General features: G+C 46.6%; 1 protein-coding gene across 2 annotated transcripts in view; it reads right to left on the minus strand.

Annotated features, from left to right (window-relative positions):
• LOC121272609 (mitogen-activated protein kinase kinase kinase kinase 5-like) overlaps window positions 1-18,870 on the minus strand; it is a 156,051-nt gene that overhangs the window by 6,726 nt on the left and 130,455 nt on the right. For both annotated transcript variants that reach the window (XM_041179283.1, XM_041179282.1), the window contains exons 24-28: window positions 17,323-17,428; window positions 14,276-14,334; window positions 6,783-6,886; window positions 4,262-4,439; window positions 755-823 (exon numbers count right to left, since the gene is read on the minus strand). In XM_041179283.1, coding sequence (XP_041035217.1) covers window positions 755-823; window positions 4,262-4,439; window positions 6,783-6,886; window positions 14,276-14,334; window positions 17,323-17,428 — 516 coding nt within the window. The remainder of the gene's footprint in view (window positions 1-754; window positions 824-4,261; window positions 4,440-6,782; window positions 6,887-14,275; window positions 14,335-17,322; window positions 17,429-18,870) is intronic.

Here is an 18,870-nt window from a genome sequence, read left to right on the forward strand (position 1 = left end):
ACGCACTGAACCAACCTGTTCTGGGGTCAGCCTCATTAGTAGGCTCCAGGCCCACCCCAGGGCCTACAGTCTCCAAGAGCCTGAGGTAGAGTGTGGACAGACTGGCAGAGACAGTCATGGGGAGGACGCCTCTGAAGGTAAAATTTAAAGATCCCACAGTAGTTGCCTCTCTTTGAGGAGGGGAGAGGAATTTAAAATTTAAAGTGTCTGTTGTCAGCCCTTGGGTACCAGTAAGATGCTGCTGTTACTCAGGCCCACAGTTGCTATGGCAATAATCAAGGAAAATGTGATGTGTGATATCACTCCATCGTTGCCCACTTTAAATATGTCTACCCATATTTGGTTAGCATCTTCACCAACTGCTCTTATTTCTGGTGGAAAGTTCCTGATGTAGTGGACGCTGATTGTGGTACAGCCACCCCTTCCCCCCTACCCCGGATGGTCCAGAGGAAAGTCTCTCTCTGAGGGGCTTGTAGAGACTGCCTCCGAGCGGCCTGACAGTTTAATTGCCTGTTATAAAAACTGCCCTCAATGGAATTAAAAATCGAGTGGTGTCTATAATGGACAGGTGATCACAATATCAGCATTTACACCCAGGTGGTATATCTTTCCCAATGAACTGATGGGATTCCTGTTCTTTTGGCACTGGCAGTGCATTTACCAAAATGTGCTGACCTCCTGCTCTTGATGGAAGATTCACTATTCTGGTTACCACAGACAACCCTCAATCATAGTCAAGTGAGTTTGTACTTACGGCCGATACACACAAGCACCATGTCATCGTCCAGTTGACTCACATGGATAAACTTGTCCTGCAGAGCTTCTACAATGAGAAAACTTGGCGTTACTTCTGATGGTTTACAATAAGGAACATCCCAGAAGCAAAAGGATCATCTTTACAACCTCTCAGCACCGTTCTATGTAAAGCTGTCTGAGTTATTTAAAAAAGCACTTCCTTTTTTCCATTCACGGGGTGTGGGTGTTGCTGGCTAGGTCAGCATTTATTATCCATCCATAAATGCCCTTGAGAAAGAATGGTGAGCTGCCTCCTTGAACTGCTGCAATCCATGTAGTGGAGGTATATTTACAGTGCTGTTAGAGAGGAGTTCCAAGATTTTGAGCTAGTGACAGTGAAGGGACGATGTTATTTCTCCAAGTCAAGATAGTGTGTGACTTGGAGGGGAACTTGCAGGTTCTGGTGTTCCCATGTGCCTGCTACACTTGTCCTTCTAGGCAATAAATGTTGTGGGTTTGGGAACATTAAAAATAAAAACCTTTGTTCAAGAAAGGAGGGAGACAGAAAGCAGGGTGCTGTAGGCCAGTTAGCCTAACATCTGTCATAGGGAAGATGCTTGAATCCATTATTAAGGAAGTAACAACAAGATATTTAGAAAATCATAATACAATCAGGCAGAGTCAACATCGTTTTATAAAAGGGAAATCATGTTTGACTAATTTATTAGAGTTCCTTGAGGAAGTAACAAGCAGAGTGGATAATGGGGAACCAGTAGATGTGATGTATTTGGATTTCCAAAAGGCATTTGATAAGGTGCCACATTAAAGGTTACTGCACAAGATGAGATCTCATGATGTTGGGGGTAACATATTAGCATGACTAGAGGATTGTTTAGCTTACGCAATGCAGAGTCAGGATAAATGGGTCATTTTTGGGTTGGCAAACTGCAACTAGTGGAGTCCCATGGGGATCAGTGGTGGAGCCTCAACTATTTATAATCCATATTAATGACTTGGATGAAGGGACCTAGTGTATGGTAGCTAAATTTTCTGGTGACATAAAGTAGGAAAGCAAGTTATGAAAAAGACACAGAGTCTGCAAAGGATTATAGATAGGTTAAGTGAGTGGGCAAAAATTTGGCAAAAGGAGTATGTGGAAAAATGTGAGCTCATCCACTTTGGCAGGAAGAACAGAAAAGCAGAATATTATTTGAACGGAGAGAGACCACAGAAATCTGTGGTACAGAGAGATCCTTGTGTCCTGGTACATGAATCACAAAAAGCTAGCATGCAGGTACAGCATGTGGAAGGCAAATGGAATGCTGGCCTCTATTGAAAGGGGAATGGAGTATAAAAGTAGGGAAGTGTTGCTACAGCTGTACAGGGCCTTAATGAGACCATATCAGGAGAACTGTGTACAGTTTTGGTCTCCTTGTGATGGAAGCGGTTGAGAGAAGGCTTACTCAGCTGATTCCTGGGATGAAGGGATTGTTTTATGAGGAAAGGTTGAGCAGGTTAGTCCTATACTCTTTGGAGTTTAGAAGAATGAGAGGTGATTAATTCATAGGGGACTTAACAGGGTGGATGCTGAGAGGATGTTGCCCTTGTGGTGGAATCTAGAACTAGGGAGCACAGTTTCAAAATAAGGGGTTGCCCATTTAACATAAAGATGAGGAAGAATTTCTTGTCTCCAAGGGTCATTAGTCTTTGGAATTCTCTTCCCCAGAGAGCAGTGGAGATTGGGTCATTGAATATGCTCAAGGCTGAGTTAGACAGATTTTCGATTAACAAAGGAGTTGAGGGTTATGGGAGTAGGCAGGAAAGTGGAGTTAAGACCACAATCAGATCAGTTATGATCTTATTGCTTGGCAGAGCAGGCTTGAGGGGCCGAATAGCCTACTCTTGCTCCTATTTCTTATTATCTTATGATATTATGTGCCATCAAAATTATGGACTGGAGAAACAAGTGGTTGGAGAAGCCCAAGAACTTCAGGCTGCAGGCTGTGGGCTGGATCTTTAATGCCTGGGGTTTAATCTGGCATGGAGCCTGCCCAACTTTCAAAGGTTTCACTGGAATGAAAATTGGCTGGGTTCTTTCACAGGTGTGCGCTCTGCCAGATTAGTGCCGAGAAGGTGAAGACGGAAACCCAGATATTTCTTTGCGGTTTTAAATGTTGCCATTAGTTACCCTGTTTAGATTAAAGAGGTTCACATTCTCAGTGAAAGAGCAGTCAGCTGAATGACAGCCAAAAGAGCCGGATGTTACCCTTCCCTCAGGGTCTGTGAATAAATATAGTATGATGGGAAATTTGTTTTTGAGGTGTACTAATGAGGCAGTATTTGGTTTCCAAACCTAATTGTTCTGAGCCAATAGTGAACCACATACTAAGGTAGCCATCTGTGGGCTGCAATGAGCTCTGCCCATGGTGGGGTTGCTCTGGCTGCCTGCCTCGCTACCATAATCTTGTCTGTGTCCCAGTGAGCCTGAAGAGGGAGCAGGCAACCCATCTGGTTCACTAATGTCTTTTAGGGAAGGAAATCTGCTGTCCTTACCTGGTCTGGCCTATATGTGACTCCAGACCCACAGCAATGTGGTTGACTCTCAAATGCCTTCTGAACAAGGGCAATTAGGGATGGGCAATAAATGCTAGCCTAGCCAGCAACGTCCACACCCATGAATGAATAATTTTTCTAAAAAGGCGGAGTCCACGATTATGTTTGAGACCTTCTATGACCAGTGAGCACCACAAGGACTTGAGCGTGGACTGGACACCAGGAGGAACATTATCATTTATTTTTATTAGTTTCCTTTGTTCCTTTTTTTTAATGGTTATTTTTGTGTGTCACGGCCCTTAAAAGAACGAATTTCCCACAGATTTAAACTTACCCTGCAACATGACTTGTTACCTTTTCAAGGTTGCAGACCATGCTCAAATGCCTTGAGAAATTTCCTCTCCATGACATCGTGAAATTCCAACGACATTATAAATGGGAGAATACCCAGAATCCACAGTGAACACTCATGATGTCACATGTGGTTATTACGGTCTGTTTCAATCTGAGACGGCAACAGGCTTCGGAGAGTGAGCTGAGCCAGGGGCAAACTGAAGTCTCCTCATCGGAAACTCCAGGGCTGCTTCAATAGGGTCGTTAATCCTCCAGGAGAAAGGCTGACCAGTTTCAGTAGGCCCAGATTAGATGGGGCGGCAGATCCTCTTCCCTGAAGGACATCGGTGAACCAGTTGGTTTTTAAAACAACCTGGTAGCTTTCACAATCATTTTATCTGGTGCCAGCTCACAAATTATTAAATTTATTGAGCTCAGTTCATGCTGTGGATTTAAGCAAATGACCTTTGGGTTGCCAGGATCAGAACCACTAGGCTACCATATTTAGCTGGCGCAGTGTCTTTTAATACACTGGGTGGGATATATTCACCAGAAAGGGCTAAGTGTCTACAGGCTCTGACCCCTGACCCGCGGAGCTGGAACGTAAATTTCTTTCTGAGCACCCGTAACAGTTACTCACCTGTTCCCAAATCTGTGAACCAGGACGAGGAAGAATTGAGGTTTATCGTCTGGAACTGTACAGTCTTGTTGGAGGAACATTTTCTGCTGACGCCAACGCAAACCATTGGGTACTCCTGACCTGGGACCATTAATGTTTCAAAAATTCGCAGAGGGTTGGGCAGCGGGAAGTCAAAGTGCTGGAATGAAAAGGACATAACGTCAAAGGCAGCCCGAAGGAAAGGCCCAAGCTCAGTGCCTGAGTCCATCTGCTTTTAGTGATATTGGTTGAAGGGTAAATATTGGCTGGGACACCAGGGAGAATTTCACAACTTTTCTTTGGAATAGTGCCCACAGAATCTTTTGCATCCACCTGAGAGGATAGACAAGGCCACAGCTTATTGTCTTACCTGAAAGAAAGCACCTCCAACAGTGCAGCACTTTCTCAGTACCGCACTGAAGTATCAGCCTAGCTTTTGTGCTGAAGCCTCTAGAGTGGGAGTTGAACCCACCACCTTCTGATTCAGTGCTACCCGCTGAGCCACAGCTGGCTCCTTACTTAGAGTTGAAGAGCTATTTTGAAACTCCAGGGCTGCGTCACTAGGGTTGTCAACCCTCCAGGATTGACCTGGAGACTCTAGGAATTAAAAATGAATCTTTAGGACACTGCTGTAAGCAATACCCTGGGGAAGAATCAAAACGAATTGTGTTTCTTTCATTTTCTTTGAACACTTCTGTTTATCGGCCAGGAAAATATTGGAGATGGGAAAAAAAGCTATTTCATTGGCTGGGGCAGTTTGAGACAGGAAGATATGTGATAAACCTCCAAGAATATGTCCAAGCAGAGTTGACAATCTTGAGCACCACAAAGGGGATATTTGAGCTTCAGCTGTGAAATAATGTATTTTTTTAAAAAAGGGGAAAGGAATGAATCAGTTGTGGAGAGGTTCCTTTCTGTCCAAGCTAAGAAAGGGCAGGGGATTAACGACTCAAGCCTTCACTTCTAAAAGAGCCTCCAACACCCATCTTGTCCAGATACTGGGAAGAGGCTGGGGATAGGGTGCCCTCTCCCCCTCCCAGTTCTCTGCAACACAGAGGCAGGATGATGACAGATACCTTCATCATTAATTGGGCCTGGGAGTGCAGTGGATCAGACCTCTGGCCTTTCACCTCTGGCACAGGGTTTCAAACTTAGCCCAGATCAATGGGACAAAATGTCTCCTGTCAGCTGGACGCAGTGTGAAGTGACTTTGGCTTGTCTTGGTCCAGTCTCCCATGGACCAAAGCAATTCCCAGTCAGCCTGAAATTGGTCACCTAACTGGAATACATAGGAACTGGAGGAGTCTGTTTAGCTCTTTGAGCCTTACGCTATTCAAGGAAATCATGGCAGATCTGTATCCTAATTCCATTTTCCTGCCTTGGGTCCATATCTCTTGGCTAGCAAGTATTTATCAATCTCAGAATTAAAATTGCTAATTGAACTAACAACCACAGTCTTTTTGTGGCAGAGTGTTCCACACATCTATCACCTTTTTTGTGTAGTGTTTCCTAATTCCCTCTTGGATGGCCTGGCTCAGACTTTAAGGCTATGCCTCCTTGTCATAAACTCCCTACCAGTGAAAAATAATTCTCTTTACCCACCCTATCAATTCCTTTTGAAATTTTAAACACCCCAGTTAAATCACTTAAACGTCTATATTCCATGGAGTACAAGTCCAGTCTACATAATTTTGCCTCATAATTTAACCCTTGGTGCCCCAGTAACATTCTGGGGAATCTATGCAGTTACATAGTAGCTCAGCTGGCATGCAAACTGGGGAAACAATGCACTGAGATAGAGACCGAGGCATGTAGCAGAGAATCAGAGATCATCTGTCTCACACTATTTAAAAGTGCTTGAGGATCTCAGATGCCTATCCCTCACCATTGTACAGCTTGAATTAGAGCTCATGCAACTTCCCAGTCAAACCGAACATTCAGAATGGCATTTAGGAATGGGTGTAGGCCATTCAGCCCCTTGAGTCAGTTCCACCATTCAATTTGATTGTAGCTGATTATACCTCAACTTCATTGCTCAATATTCCTTGATACCATTTTACTGTTGCACATAATATTTGCCTTTGTTTTTTAATTGCCATTTCCTTTTTTTTAAACTGTTTTGTTAATTCAGTTTAGTTTTGTAAACTTAGTTGGGTAATTTAGTTACTTAGCAAAGATCAATCAGTGTTGAAAACTCCAATTGATCCCATATCATCCACAGCCTTTTGGGAGAGCGAGTTCCAGATTTCCACTACCTTTTGTGTGAAAAAGTGCTCCCTGATTTCACTCCTAAACGGCCTCGTTCTAATTTTAAGGTTGTGACCCCCTTGTTCTGGATTCTCACAGCAGAGGTTAGCCTGCAAACTTCTGACTGTCAAAGGGACAAAGATCTCTGGGTCTGTCCTGCAGGGAGTCATCTGATGATCACCTTGTCATCAGCTCATTCATCATCAAACACTGACTGACAGCAACTAGTATTGAGGAGAACTGTGGGAACACCTACCTTAATGAGCATAAATTTGTGCATGGGCTCATACCACTGCAAAAGAACAATACTGGACTCCAATGCTCCACAAAGGTAGCAGCATCCTGTCGGGGAGTTCTGAACTGTGGGAACAGGAAAAGGGTTTAATACCAGTGAGTGTTAAAATGAGGGTGCGTGGAACATAAGTGTTATAGTGAGGGGCATGGGGTATATCAGTGGGCGGAATCATCCCAGATTTGCGCTAAGCGTGGTAGCCGGTGGGTAAAATGTTTTACCTGCTGGCCGCAATGGCGGCTTTTCATGCAGTATCGTCCCAAACCCGCCACATTATTTATGCATTCCCAGGAAATGTGCCGTTTCCATGATGGTCAGGCTCTCATTCGCCTGCCACACCATCACCTTGTCGCTTCATCACATTGGACGCCATATTTAAAGTGCAGCTGCGTGCACACCTCTCAGTGCTTCCAGCCCAGGACTGCTGCACGGAAGATGTGGCCCCGAAAGGCAAGAAGACTGCAGCCCCCAGGTTCAATGACACATTCCTCGAGCTCCTTTTGGACACAGTGGAGGTCTGCTGTGATATCATCTACCCCCACTGTTGCCGTAGGATGGGCAGCAACATCACTAATCTGGCTTGGGAGGTGGTGGAGGTGGTGATCAGTGCCAATGCCCTGCAAAAGAGGACAGCCACCTAGTGCCACAAGAGGATGGATGATCTCCATTCTGCAAGAGAAATCACTTCTCTTCACTCTTAACTCGAAACACTCACAAACTTATCACATATCCACAGGGCCCTCACTCACTGCCAGTTTAAGGGACATCACCGTTCACTCTCTCACACACACTTTCATTGCCCTCATCCCGGCAATGGCTTTGCATCATCCACACATGCCAGGCATACTTATTATCCGGCCTGGCAGGCATCCTGCTTACACTCTCTCCATTTCTATTCATGCAGGATAAACTGGCACACAACAAGAGGGGGAGGTTGCAGACTGGTTGAAGGATGCCTGAATTCAAGGTCCTCATGGACTTTGAAAACAGCCATCCAGCTGGCCGGCGAGGATCTGGTCCGTTCCTGTGTTGACAATGAGGCTGCTCTGCCAAGTGAGGATCCAGCAATGCAACATCCATCAGACAACCTTGTGTGAGCGATGTGTCCTGTTTTACAGGCCACTGCATTGCACTAATTATCTCTCCTTGCTTTTGCAGACACATCTAGGAAACTGCCAGGAGAGTTCACATCCCAGGACCTCCAATCAAGCCCCAACGGAAGCTCAGAAGAGGAATTTGCTGAAATCCTCCCTGAAGACACATCACAGCCGTCCCTCACACCCTCCACCAGGACAGAGACACACACCTTGATGGGACCTAGCTTTAGAGTGGCCTCAGGATCACAATCTGATGAGCACATCACACTGTCTGATCCACAGCAGGCAGTGGCAGGGACTTCCCAGGTGTTCTTGGAGGACTGCTGGAGGCCAGAAATTTGCTGAGGCCAAGTCAGATGACAAGCCTCTGGACTTGGTCATGTCACAGTTGCTGCAGCTGCAAAGGTAAGCTCGGGAACATCAGGAAGGGATGCTTGTTGCACTGCTCAGATTGCAAGGCACGATGGAGGAGTTCATCTACCTTCAGGCTGAGGTGAAAGCGCTGGGCACTGAGGACAACACTGGTGGGATGGCGGCCGCCATAGAGACCTTGGTCCAGGACATCGCTCCTGCACTGCTGCGCAGGCTGAACTCCATCACCGCATGTCTGCAAGGGGGTGCAGGCAGCCCGATCCCATTCCAGCTACCCCTTCTCCTCAAGGAGTGAGCCAGGGGCCCATGGGCACCCATAGGCAGGAGGATCAGCAGGAGCACTCCCAGGGCCATCCATCCAGGTGACTCCAGCAGGGTCCAGTCCACCCAAATCCCCTTTTCCTGTGACCTCAGCAGCTTCAGCTCCACAGGCTGAGGAGGGTGCCACAGCCACACAGCAGGACCCCAAAAGCAGGCTGGGGCCCTCCAGCGGACCCCCACCAAGGTCATTACAGACAAGGCTTAGCAGTCAGCAGGCTGCCTCCACCTCCACTGTGGATATCCGGGGCGCACTAAGACATAGTGGCTGGGTTAGGAAAGTTAAGGGGATATAGTTGCACAACTTGGGCATGGGTGTTAATGACTTGTACATAATTGTCACTATTGTAAATAAACTTCCAAGAATATCTCCCACTTATGTCTCCTTGTTCTGATGAACAGTGTTTGTGTCATTCAGATATGAAACCTTTCTGCACAAGATAAAAGGCAGGTATCTCAGTCCAGGGCCTCTTCCCTATGCTTTGTGCAGCCTTCAGGCCAAAGTGATGGTCTGGCTTCACACTCCCTGCACATATTAGTGATGCCTGCACCTTGATGATGCTTGTCATTGCTGCCAGAATGTCGTGGGCTGGTGTCACAGAGTTCCGTCATTCTTTCTGTGTGCTGTCAGTACGTTTAAGGGGGGCTAACCTCCATCTCTTCAGCATCTGTGACCAGTGACGCTGTGCTCCTGAAGGGGTCAGGTACTGAAGGCGGTCAAAGGATCAGATGCTTTTAAAATTTCATGGCTGCGTCTCCTTGATATGACCATGATCATAGAGCACAAGCAAGCTGCCCTCAGCCAGACAGGAATCAGACATTCTCAGAGGCTATGTGAAGATCTATGGAGTGTCCTCACTGCATGTTGTCATCATCCATCTGCAATCGAGCGACTATTAGGGCCTCCACTGCGTCTCCTTGACAGGAGCATTATCACAGAGGATATGTGCACTGCCATAAGCCAGACTGGAGTCAAACATTAACAGATGCAATGTGAGGATCTTTGGTGTCTCTTCACTGCATGCCATCATCATCCTCCACAAATCTAGCAACTATGAGGGCCTCCTGAGCACACCTGCCTCATCTGGCTAGTGCGAGGGTCTCATCGCTATCATCATCACCTTCAAGGACCTTCTCACCTCATCACCGTTGACGTCCTCCTCATCGGAGGATACCTCCAGCTCCTGCACTTCCTCCCAAGCCAGCTCCTCTCCCCTGTATTGACAGCATCCCTATGGTTTGCGAGTTGCAACGTGAGCCTTGATATACCTTCGCTCTGCTGCAGTCTGAGGCTGCTGCACAGGTGGGTAGTGCTTGTCTCCCAGGAGCCAACCCTGCAGCCTCTGTGGGCCCTGGAAGACATCAGGGATCTGTGACTGACTGAGAATGTAGGAGTCATAGTCACTCCCTGGAAACCGTGCGCAGACTTCAGGATGCATTTGTGGTGGTCGTACACCAACTGCACATTCAGCGAATGGAAGCCCCTGCGGTTAACATAATTGACCCCTTGTTACGATAGAGATCTGAGCGCCACCTGAGTGCAGTCAATCACACCCTTCAGCTGTGGGAAACACGAGATCTGGGCAAATTCAATTGCTCTTGCATCCTGGCTCTCCCTGGTCCCGGGCGAAATGCATAAAGCTGTGTGGCCTCGTGAAGGTGGCATCCATGACCTCATGAATGCATTTCATAGTCTCATAAAAGTCTACAGCACAGAAGGAGGCCATTTGGCCTATCATGTCCACACCAGTCAACAAAGATCTGACCAAACTAATCCCATTTTCCAGCGCTTGGCTCATAGCCCTGGAGACCATGGCAACGCAAGTGAATAAATACTTCATAAATGTTACGAGAGTTTCTGACTCAACCACCCTTTCAGGCAGTGAGTTCCAGACTCCCACCATTCTCTGGGTGAAAAAAATTCTCCTTAACTCCCTACTTACCTTAAGTCTATGCCCCCTGGTTATTGATCCCTCTACTAATGAAAAAAGTGCCTTCCTATCCACCCTATCTATGCCCCTCATAACCTTAAACATCTCTATCAGGTCCCCTCTCAACCTTCGTTGCTCCAAGGAAAACAACCACAGCCTTTCCAATCTTTCCTCATAGCTCAGACCCTCCAGCCCAGGCATCATCCTGGTAAATCTCCTCTGCACCCTCTCTAGTGCAATCCCATCCTTCCTATAATGTGGTGACCAGAACTGCACACAGTACTCCAGTTGTGGCCTAACCAGCATTTTATATAGTTCCAGCATAACCTCCTTGCTCTTGTATTCTATGTCTTGGCTAATAAAGGCAAGTATCCCAAATGCCTTCTTAACCACCTTATCTACCTGCCCTGCTACCTTCAGGGATCTAAGGTCAAGGTCTCCTGAGCTTCAGTACCTTCCAGGGTCCTACCATTCATAGTGTAATCCCTCGCCTTGTTAGCCCTCCCCAAGTGCATTACCTCACACTTTGCTGGTTTGAATTCCATTTGCCACTGCTCTGCCTACCTGACCAGTCCATTGATATCTTCCTGCAATTTACGGCTATCCTCCTCACTATTTACCACCCTACCAATTTTCGTGTCATCCGCGAACATCTTGATTTAAGTCCAAATCATTTATGTACACCACAAACAGCAAGGGCCCCAGCACTGAGCCCTGCAGAACCCCACTGGAAACAGACTTCCAGTCACATAAACATCCCTATACCATCACCCTCTGCTTCCTGCCTCTCAGCTAATTTTGAATCCAATGTGCCACTTTGCCTTGGATCCCATGGTTTCTTACTCTCTTGACCAGTCTGCCATGAGGGACCTTGTTAAAAGCCTTGCTAAAGCCCATGTAGACCACATCAAGTGCATTAACCTCATCAACATTCCTGGTTACCTCCTCAAAAAATTCGATTTAATTTGTTAAACATGACCTTCCCTTAACAAATCCATGCTGACTATCCCTGATTAATCCACGTCTCTCCAAGTGCAGATATATTCTGTCCCTCAGAATTCTTTCTAGTAACTTCCCCACCACTGAGGTTAGACTGACTGGCCTGTAATTTCCTGATCTATCCCTTCCTCCTTTTTTTTAAATAATGGGACAATGTTAGCAGTCCTCCAGTCCTCTGGCACCTCACCTGTGGCCAGAGAGGATTTGAAAATTACTGTCAGGGCCCCTGATATCTTGACCCTTGCCTCCCTCCCTCCACCCATTTGTGGAGGCTTGTGATATCCCACAGAGATCATCTGTGGAGCCCTCAGATGAGCCACTGGCGTAAAAATTGAGTGCTGCAGTCACTTTAAAGGTTACTGGCAATGGATGCCCTCCATGTCCCCCTGGTGCCAAATCCTGCAGTAGCTGGCAGATGTGACTGACCAGTTCCCTAGACATGTGCAGTCTTCGGCGACACTGGTTCTCGATCATCTGTCGGAATCTATTGACCTGGGGTCTACCTTGATGCCGACCAACGAGAGCTCAATGTGGCTCTTTAGCAGCGTGTGTGGGAGCCCTAGCCACCCCTTCTTCCTGAGGGTATTGCTCCTCCCTCTGCATAGTCAGGCACCTCTGTTGCTCTCCTCTCCATTATCTCCGCTCTCTGTACGCCACAAGGCATACAGCTAGTTTACCAGGCTCCATGTTCCTGATGTACTACTCCTGCAGGATGAAAGAGAGTGATGCGTGGGTTAGCTTGGGAATACTAAGGACCTCTCTTGGTTAAGTCTGAAGGCCCCTTAACACATCCTGGAGAGTGCTGGCCACTACTTGGATGGCCAGAGTTTAGTGCGCTGAAGGGCTGCCCAAAATCCCAATCACCTCTGCCCCACTCAACCTGACTGATTGGCGGCAGCTTTGCCAATTGGACTGCAGGCTGTGCTCTCAGCTCAGGTGCAGGCATTCTCCTAACCCACACTGCAAGGCTGCACTGTTAACTTGAACCATGGGGGAAACTGGTCCAAATCATAATGATGACATTGCAAGGGGCTGTGAGCACTTCCACCAGTGACTGCTCTACAGCCAGCTTTAGCAAAGCAATTGTACAATATGCCCAGTCATTCAACTGTTCTACAGTCGACCAAGATGCTCATTAATTTGCAGTCTGTGCCCAAGGGGTGTAAAGCTCCGGAGCATTTGGTGGCACTTTGATGCCTCTGTGTTGCTTGCATGGACGGATAAGCTAGAGGCTTGACTCCACACATGTCAATGTGGCTGTGTCAGAACAGTCTCAGCTGCAGAGGAATTGTCACTTTATACAAGGTTTCCCTAATGCATGGCCGCTTTCTTCCCCCACTACCTCACACGTGCTTGTGCACTACCTTCAACCGCAGGGTAGTCCTTGCCCCCAATCCCAAGTCATCTCAACTGCAGGGCAGCTCTTGCCCTCAACTCCAAACCCCCTCAACCACAGGGCAGCCCTGACCCCAGACCCAAGCCACCTCATCCACAGAGCAGCCCTTGCCCCCACCCCCAAGTCACCTCAACCGCAGGGCAGCCCTTGCTCCCACACCTCCAACACGGCTCAACCTTGAGGTCCAACAGGTGACCTGGGCGAGCGCTACGCAACGTTACTGTGTACTCACCTCAAAGTTCCCCGCCAACTGCAGCCCGCCAAATGCACACCATATATATGATGTTGTGAAACTCATTGGCGTCAGTGGGCAGGTGGTCCATGGGCAGGGATAATTCCAGCGGGCTGGCCTTATAATGATATGTAGATATATTACAATGAGGTTCCTGATGTCCGATGGCACTCTGAGAAACACAGCCCACTGTCAAAGGGCTGAGCGGACAATTGCAAACTGGTTTCATGACTCCTGAAACCGATTTTCTTGCCATATTGTCTGCTCACACTACCGAGCACGCCCGACGCCAGCGGGCACAGATGATTCCGCCCAGTATTACAATGAGGGTTGAGGAATGTATCAGTGTGTCATAGTGAGAGATATATCAGAAAGTGTTACAGTGAGGGATTTGAGATATATGAGTGTTACATTGAGGGTTTGCAGAATATAAGTGTTACAGTGAGCAGTGTGGAGTATATCAATGTTACAGTGAGGGGTGTATCAGCATTACAGTGAGTGTTGTGGATGTATCAGTGTTTCAGCAAAGCATTTTTTAAGAATGTTACACTGAAGGTTGTAGGATATAGCAATGTTATAGTGAGAGGTATGGGGCATATTGGTGTTATAGTGAGGGGTGTGGGTGTACCAGTGTTTCAGCAAAGTATTTGGGGTATATCAGAGAGTGTTACAGTGAGGAATGTAGGATATATCAGTGTTACAAAGAGGGGTGTGGTAAATATAATGAGTGTTACAGTGAGGGTGTGGTGTATATCAGTGTGTTATAGCGAGGAGTGGGGTATTTCAGAGTGTTGTGATGAGGGGTGCAGGGTATATCAGTGTTACAGAGAGGGGTGTGCAGTATGTCAGAGTATTACAGTAAGAGGTGTGGGGTATATCAGAGAGTGTTACAGTGAGGGGTGTTGGATATATCAGTGTTACTGTGAGGTGTGTGGGTATATTATTATTAGAGTAATGATGTGGGGTGTTGAATGAGGGGTTAGGGAGTTGAGAGAAATGTTGGTGATTCAGGTGTAGATGATGGTGTGTTGGATGGTGATTTGAACGTTGAGTGAGTGGTAGATAATTGTGTGAGAGATGAGTTGTATGTGCATGCTGTCTAATTTACTCACCAACAGAACATTTCCTACAGCCTTTGGTGTCTGGAATTTTACTGCTTATTGCATTCTTCCTGCAGAAAACAGACAGACACAAGTCTAAGCACAACACTATTAATCCAAGCTCTGTCCTACCCTTGCCCATGACTCTTCCCCATGCCCCTGTCCTTTCCCTAGCTATGTCCCCTCTGTCAGTGGAGCTGAATGAAACAATGAAAAAAGAATCCAGTTGAATGTGCTGTAAGAATCTATCTTGAGTGTGTAGGATACCATTCAAGCATCTGGAGGCAGCACAGTTGTGCTTGATTCTGTTCTTAACTGATGTCTACATGCATACCCTTCCTGTGTGAGGGTCCTGAGAGTGAGGGGAGTGGCAACCTTTGATCCTGCCTAATGGCTGAGGGCAGCTGTATGAGTGGTTGTCCTGGTGAGATCATTAAACTCAGTCTCAGGCCAGCAATCAAACCTGGAGACCTCCTGGTCAGTACCATGCCAGGAAGCACATTCATCAACTGAGTAGGGGTTCACCTGGGCTCGTATGACCTCATGCCCAACATCTTCAATGAGAAGCAGATCAGTTTGGACTTGGAGCTTTGAACTTAATTGAAGACTTCATGTCCCTTTGTAGAGTGTGTAACAGTGACCACTGAACCGATTCACGTAAAGTAGTTTAACTTGACCTGATTGCTGTCCTTTCTCTGCACAAAGTGAGTTGCATCTCCATACAATGAACGAGATCTTTACATCAACTGCACAGGCAGTTTGGGGGAGTGATGTTTAAGAAATGACACACAATATCAAATGTATGTGAATTAATTTTTAATGCTCTTTGAAAAGGTATGTCCACTGTTTGATTCTGTATCCACGTTCTCCCATTGTGTTTCCTCTTTGCAATCCGGTTGTTCAGGATTGTCCTGGAGACTCCAGGAACACTGTTACAAGCAAGTCAGGAGAACATCAGGAAAATTCTGTGGGTTTTTTTTTGCGTTTGCTTTGCCCACTTTTACTTAGCAGTTCGATAGAAATTGGAGATGAGGGAAAAAAGCCACCTAACCAGGTGGGCAGTTGGAAGTGGGAGGTCGTGTGCTGAAACTTCCGGGAATACGTCCAACCAGAGTTGGCAATCTGACAGCTGAGACACTTGGGAAGTCTCATAGATAAAGGCCACAGGGAAATGAACCAGATAGAAGCTCAAATGAGTTTGAGTTAAATATCTTGCTATTTTCGCAGCAGCGATTGATACAGTCAGGATTCATTGAAGCTCTATTTTCAGGTCTCTCTCAGACATCGTTCATTACTGTATCGACTGAGGTGGTCCCAGCTCTAAATTTTCAGAATCTTGTACCCATTGCCTGAGGGGGCTTGGGTCTGAGGTTGCCTCCTGCACGAGGTTTGGTGAATTCGTTCATCTTCCCCCCGCCAAGCCTCCAGCACCCACATAATGGGATGTGCCCGAGTGCCCTTTTACATATATTTGTCTCTTTGAAATGCCAGGTTCGCTCATCGTCCTGTGTCTCCTTTTGATGTGGGGAGGGCATAAATGGAATGATAGGTGCCGCTCCTGATGGACCACAGTGAAAACTGGATGGCCAAGTTACTTCAGGAGCAGCTGTGTACATCGTTGCTATGGTAACTCACATACAGCATTGTATGTGCAGGAAGATAGTTCAAAAGTTACAACTGAGCATTTCTTATTTTAAAATCATTCGCAGGAAGTGAGTCATATTGGACTCAAAACATTAACTCTGTTTCTCTCTCCACAGATGCTGCCGGACCTGCTGAGTTTTTCCAGCATTTTCTGTTTTTATTTCAGATTTCCAGCATCTGCAGTATTTTGCTTTTATCTCAGGATATGGGTGTTGCTGAAAAGCCTAAAATTTATTGTCCATCACCAGTTACCCTTGAGAAGGTGGTGAACTGTCTTCCTCAACTGCTGCAGGCCCTGTAGTGAAAATTCTCTCACAATGCTGAATGTTGGCCCAGTAACAATGAAGATTTAGCGACATACGACCAAGTTAGAATGGTGAGGGGTACTTGGAAGTGGTGGTAACCCCGTGCATCTGTGCCGTCATCTTTCTAGGTGATGGACATTGCAGGTTTTGGAGTTTCTGTCAAAGAAGCCTTGGAAAGTTGCTGCAGTGCATTTTGTATATGGTGCACAATGCAGGAAGGATGTTCCTGATGGTGGGGGAGTCCAGAACCAGGGGTCACAGTCTGAGGATATGGGGTAGACCATTTAGGGCTGAGATGAGAAATTTCTTCACCCGGAGAGTGGCGAGCCTGTGGGATTTGTTACCACAGAAAGTAGTTGAGTCCAAAACATTGTATGCTTTCAAGAAGGAGTTAGATATAGCTCTTGGGGTGAAAGGGATCAAAGAAAATGGGGAGAAAGCGAGATCAGGCTATTGAGTTGGATGATCAGCCATGATCATAATGAATGGCGGAGCAGGCTTGAAGGGCCGAATGGCCTCCTCCTGCTCCTAGTTTCTATGAATCTATGCTGCCATGTTGCTTCGATGGTGGAGAGAGTGAATGTTTAAGGTGGTGGATGGGCTACTGATCAAGCAGACTGCTTTGTCCTGGTTGATGTTGAGATTCTTGGATGTTGTTGGAGCTACACTCATCCAGGTAAATGGAGAGTATTCCATTATACTCTTGATTTTTGCCTTTTAGATGGTGGACAGGCTTTGGGGAGTCAGGAGGTGATTCCCTCGCTGCAGAATTCCCAACCTCTGTCTTACCTGTTCTATTATCTTTGGCATTTATGTGACTGGTCCAGTTCAGTTTCTGGTTAATGATGACCCACAAATTGGTGATGGGTGACAGAACTTGGTGATGGTAAATGGGCATGAAATCTCCCTGATGTTAATGTGGAGGCCATATTGCTGGTGTGTACAGGCAAGAAGCATGCAGTCTGCTAACAGCCAGGATAAAATGGCAGGAAGTTTGGCTCCATATATTGATCCCATGATTATCCCTTGCCTGCTTCATTTTACAAGTCAGCATTGAGTTAATGTCTCAGTTCAGTTCAGCTTGCCTCAACCAGCAGTCCTGAGCCTTACCTGGGTAAAAGTCGGTGCGTTGGAATGTGAACCATTGACCTCTGTTCCTTCTTGGCCTGTTCGTACAGTCCCAGCAGGCTGTGCGAGTGTAGCTGAAGCGTCTTCCCTGGAAGAACAAGCCGAGTCACATTAACCCTGCCCAGCATTAGCATCAAGCTAACATCTCAGAGGAATAGTTGAAGAGAAAATGTACAGCACTTCGGGGAAAGGGAAGGGCAAGAAGGACTGATTGGATAGCTCATGCGTAGAGCCGGCACAGGCACGATGGATTGAATGGCTTCGTGCTTTTTCAAGAGGCACTGGGCTTGCTAGCTGTCTCTACCTTTTGTGTTGTGTTTGCTATTTTCCGGTCCTCAGAATTATAATTAACGTATGGAGATAGTGACCCGCACCTGGCTGACATCAGTAGTTGCTTCTGGAGGACCACCTCGTTCTGGCATTTTACCCTCCTCAGCCTATCAGCCACCTCCAGATCTGAAATTTTTATTTATTTTGTTACTTCCCCTACCCTGTGACCCCATTTCCACAGCCACAACCTTGAGAATTCAGCTTCAATGCTGGGGAGAGTGATCTTAATCTCTGACAGGAACCCAGAGAGCAAGAGTTAACTTAATGTATTGCGTATGCCGATTTTAAAAACAATTATTAAAAGGGCTCCCTCCTGGGAAAGGATATCCGGGATTATGGGGTAGTTTATATGGATTTCAGCAAAGCCTTTGACAAGGTCCCACATGGGAGACTTATAAAGAAGGCAAATGCACATGGGATACAGGGTAATTTGATAAGGTGGATTCAAAATTGGCTTAGTTGTAGGAGACAGAGGGTGATGACAGGATGATGCTTTAGTGACTAGAAGCCAGTGTCCAGTGGCGTACCACAGGGATCTGTGCTGGGTCCCCTATTATTCGTCATTTATATAAATGACATAGATGACTATGGGGGGTAGGATTAGTAAGTTTGCGGATGACACAAAGATTGGCTGAGTGGTTAACAGTGAGGTTGAGTGTCTTGGGCTACAGGAAGATATAGACGGGATGGTCAAGTGGGCAGATAAGTGGCAGATGGAACTTAACCCTGAAAAGTGTGAGTTGATACACTTCGGAAGGAGTAATTTGTCAAGGAAGTATTCAATGAATGGCATGACACTAGGAAGTTCTGAGGAACAAAGGGACCTTGGCTTGTGTGTCCATAGATCTCTGAAGGTGGAGGGACATGTTCGTGGGGTGGTGAAAAAAGCATATGGGACACTTGCCTTTATCAATCGAGGCATAGATTACAAAAGTAGGGAGGTCATGTTGGAGTTGTATAGAACCTTGGTGAGGCCACAGCTGGAGTACCGTGTGGAGTTCTGGTCGCCGCATTATAGGAAGGATGTGAATGCACTGGAGGGTGTGCAGAGGAGATTCACCAGGATGTTGCCTGGGATGAAACATTTAAGTTATGAAGAGAGGTTGGATAGATTTGGGTTGTTTTCATTGGAGCAGAGAAGACTGAGGGACGACCTGATCGAGGTGTACAAGATAATGAGGGGCATGGACAGGGTGGATA

Source organism: Carcharodon carcharias, chromosome 34 (genome assembly GCF_017639515.1).
Source record: "Carcharodon carcharias isolate sCarCar2 chromosome 34, sCarCar2.pri, whole genome shotgun sequence".
NCBI classification, from domain to species: Eukaryota; Metazoa; Chordata; class Chondrichthyes; order Lamniformes; family Lamnidae; genus Carcharodon; species Carcharodon carcharias.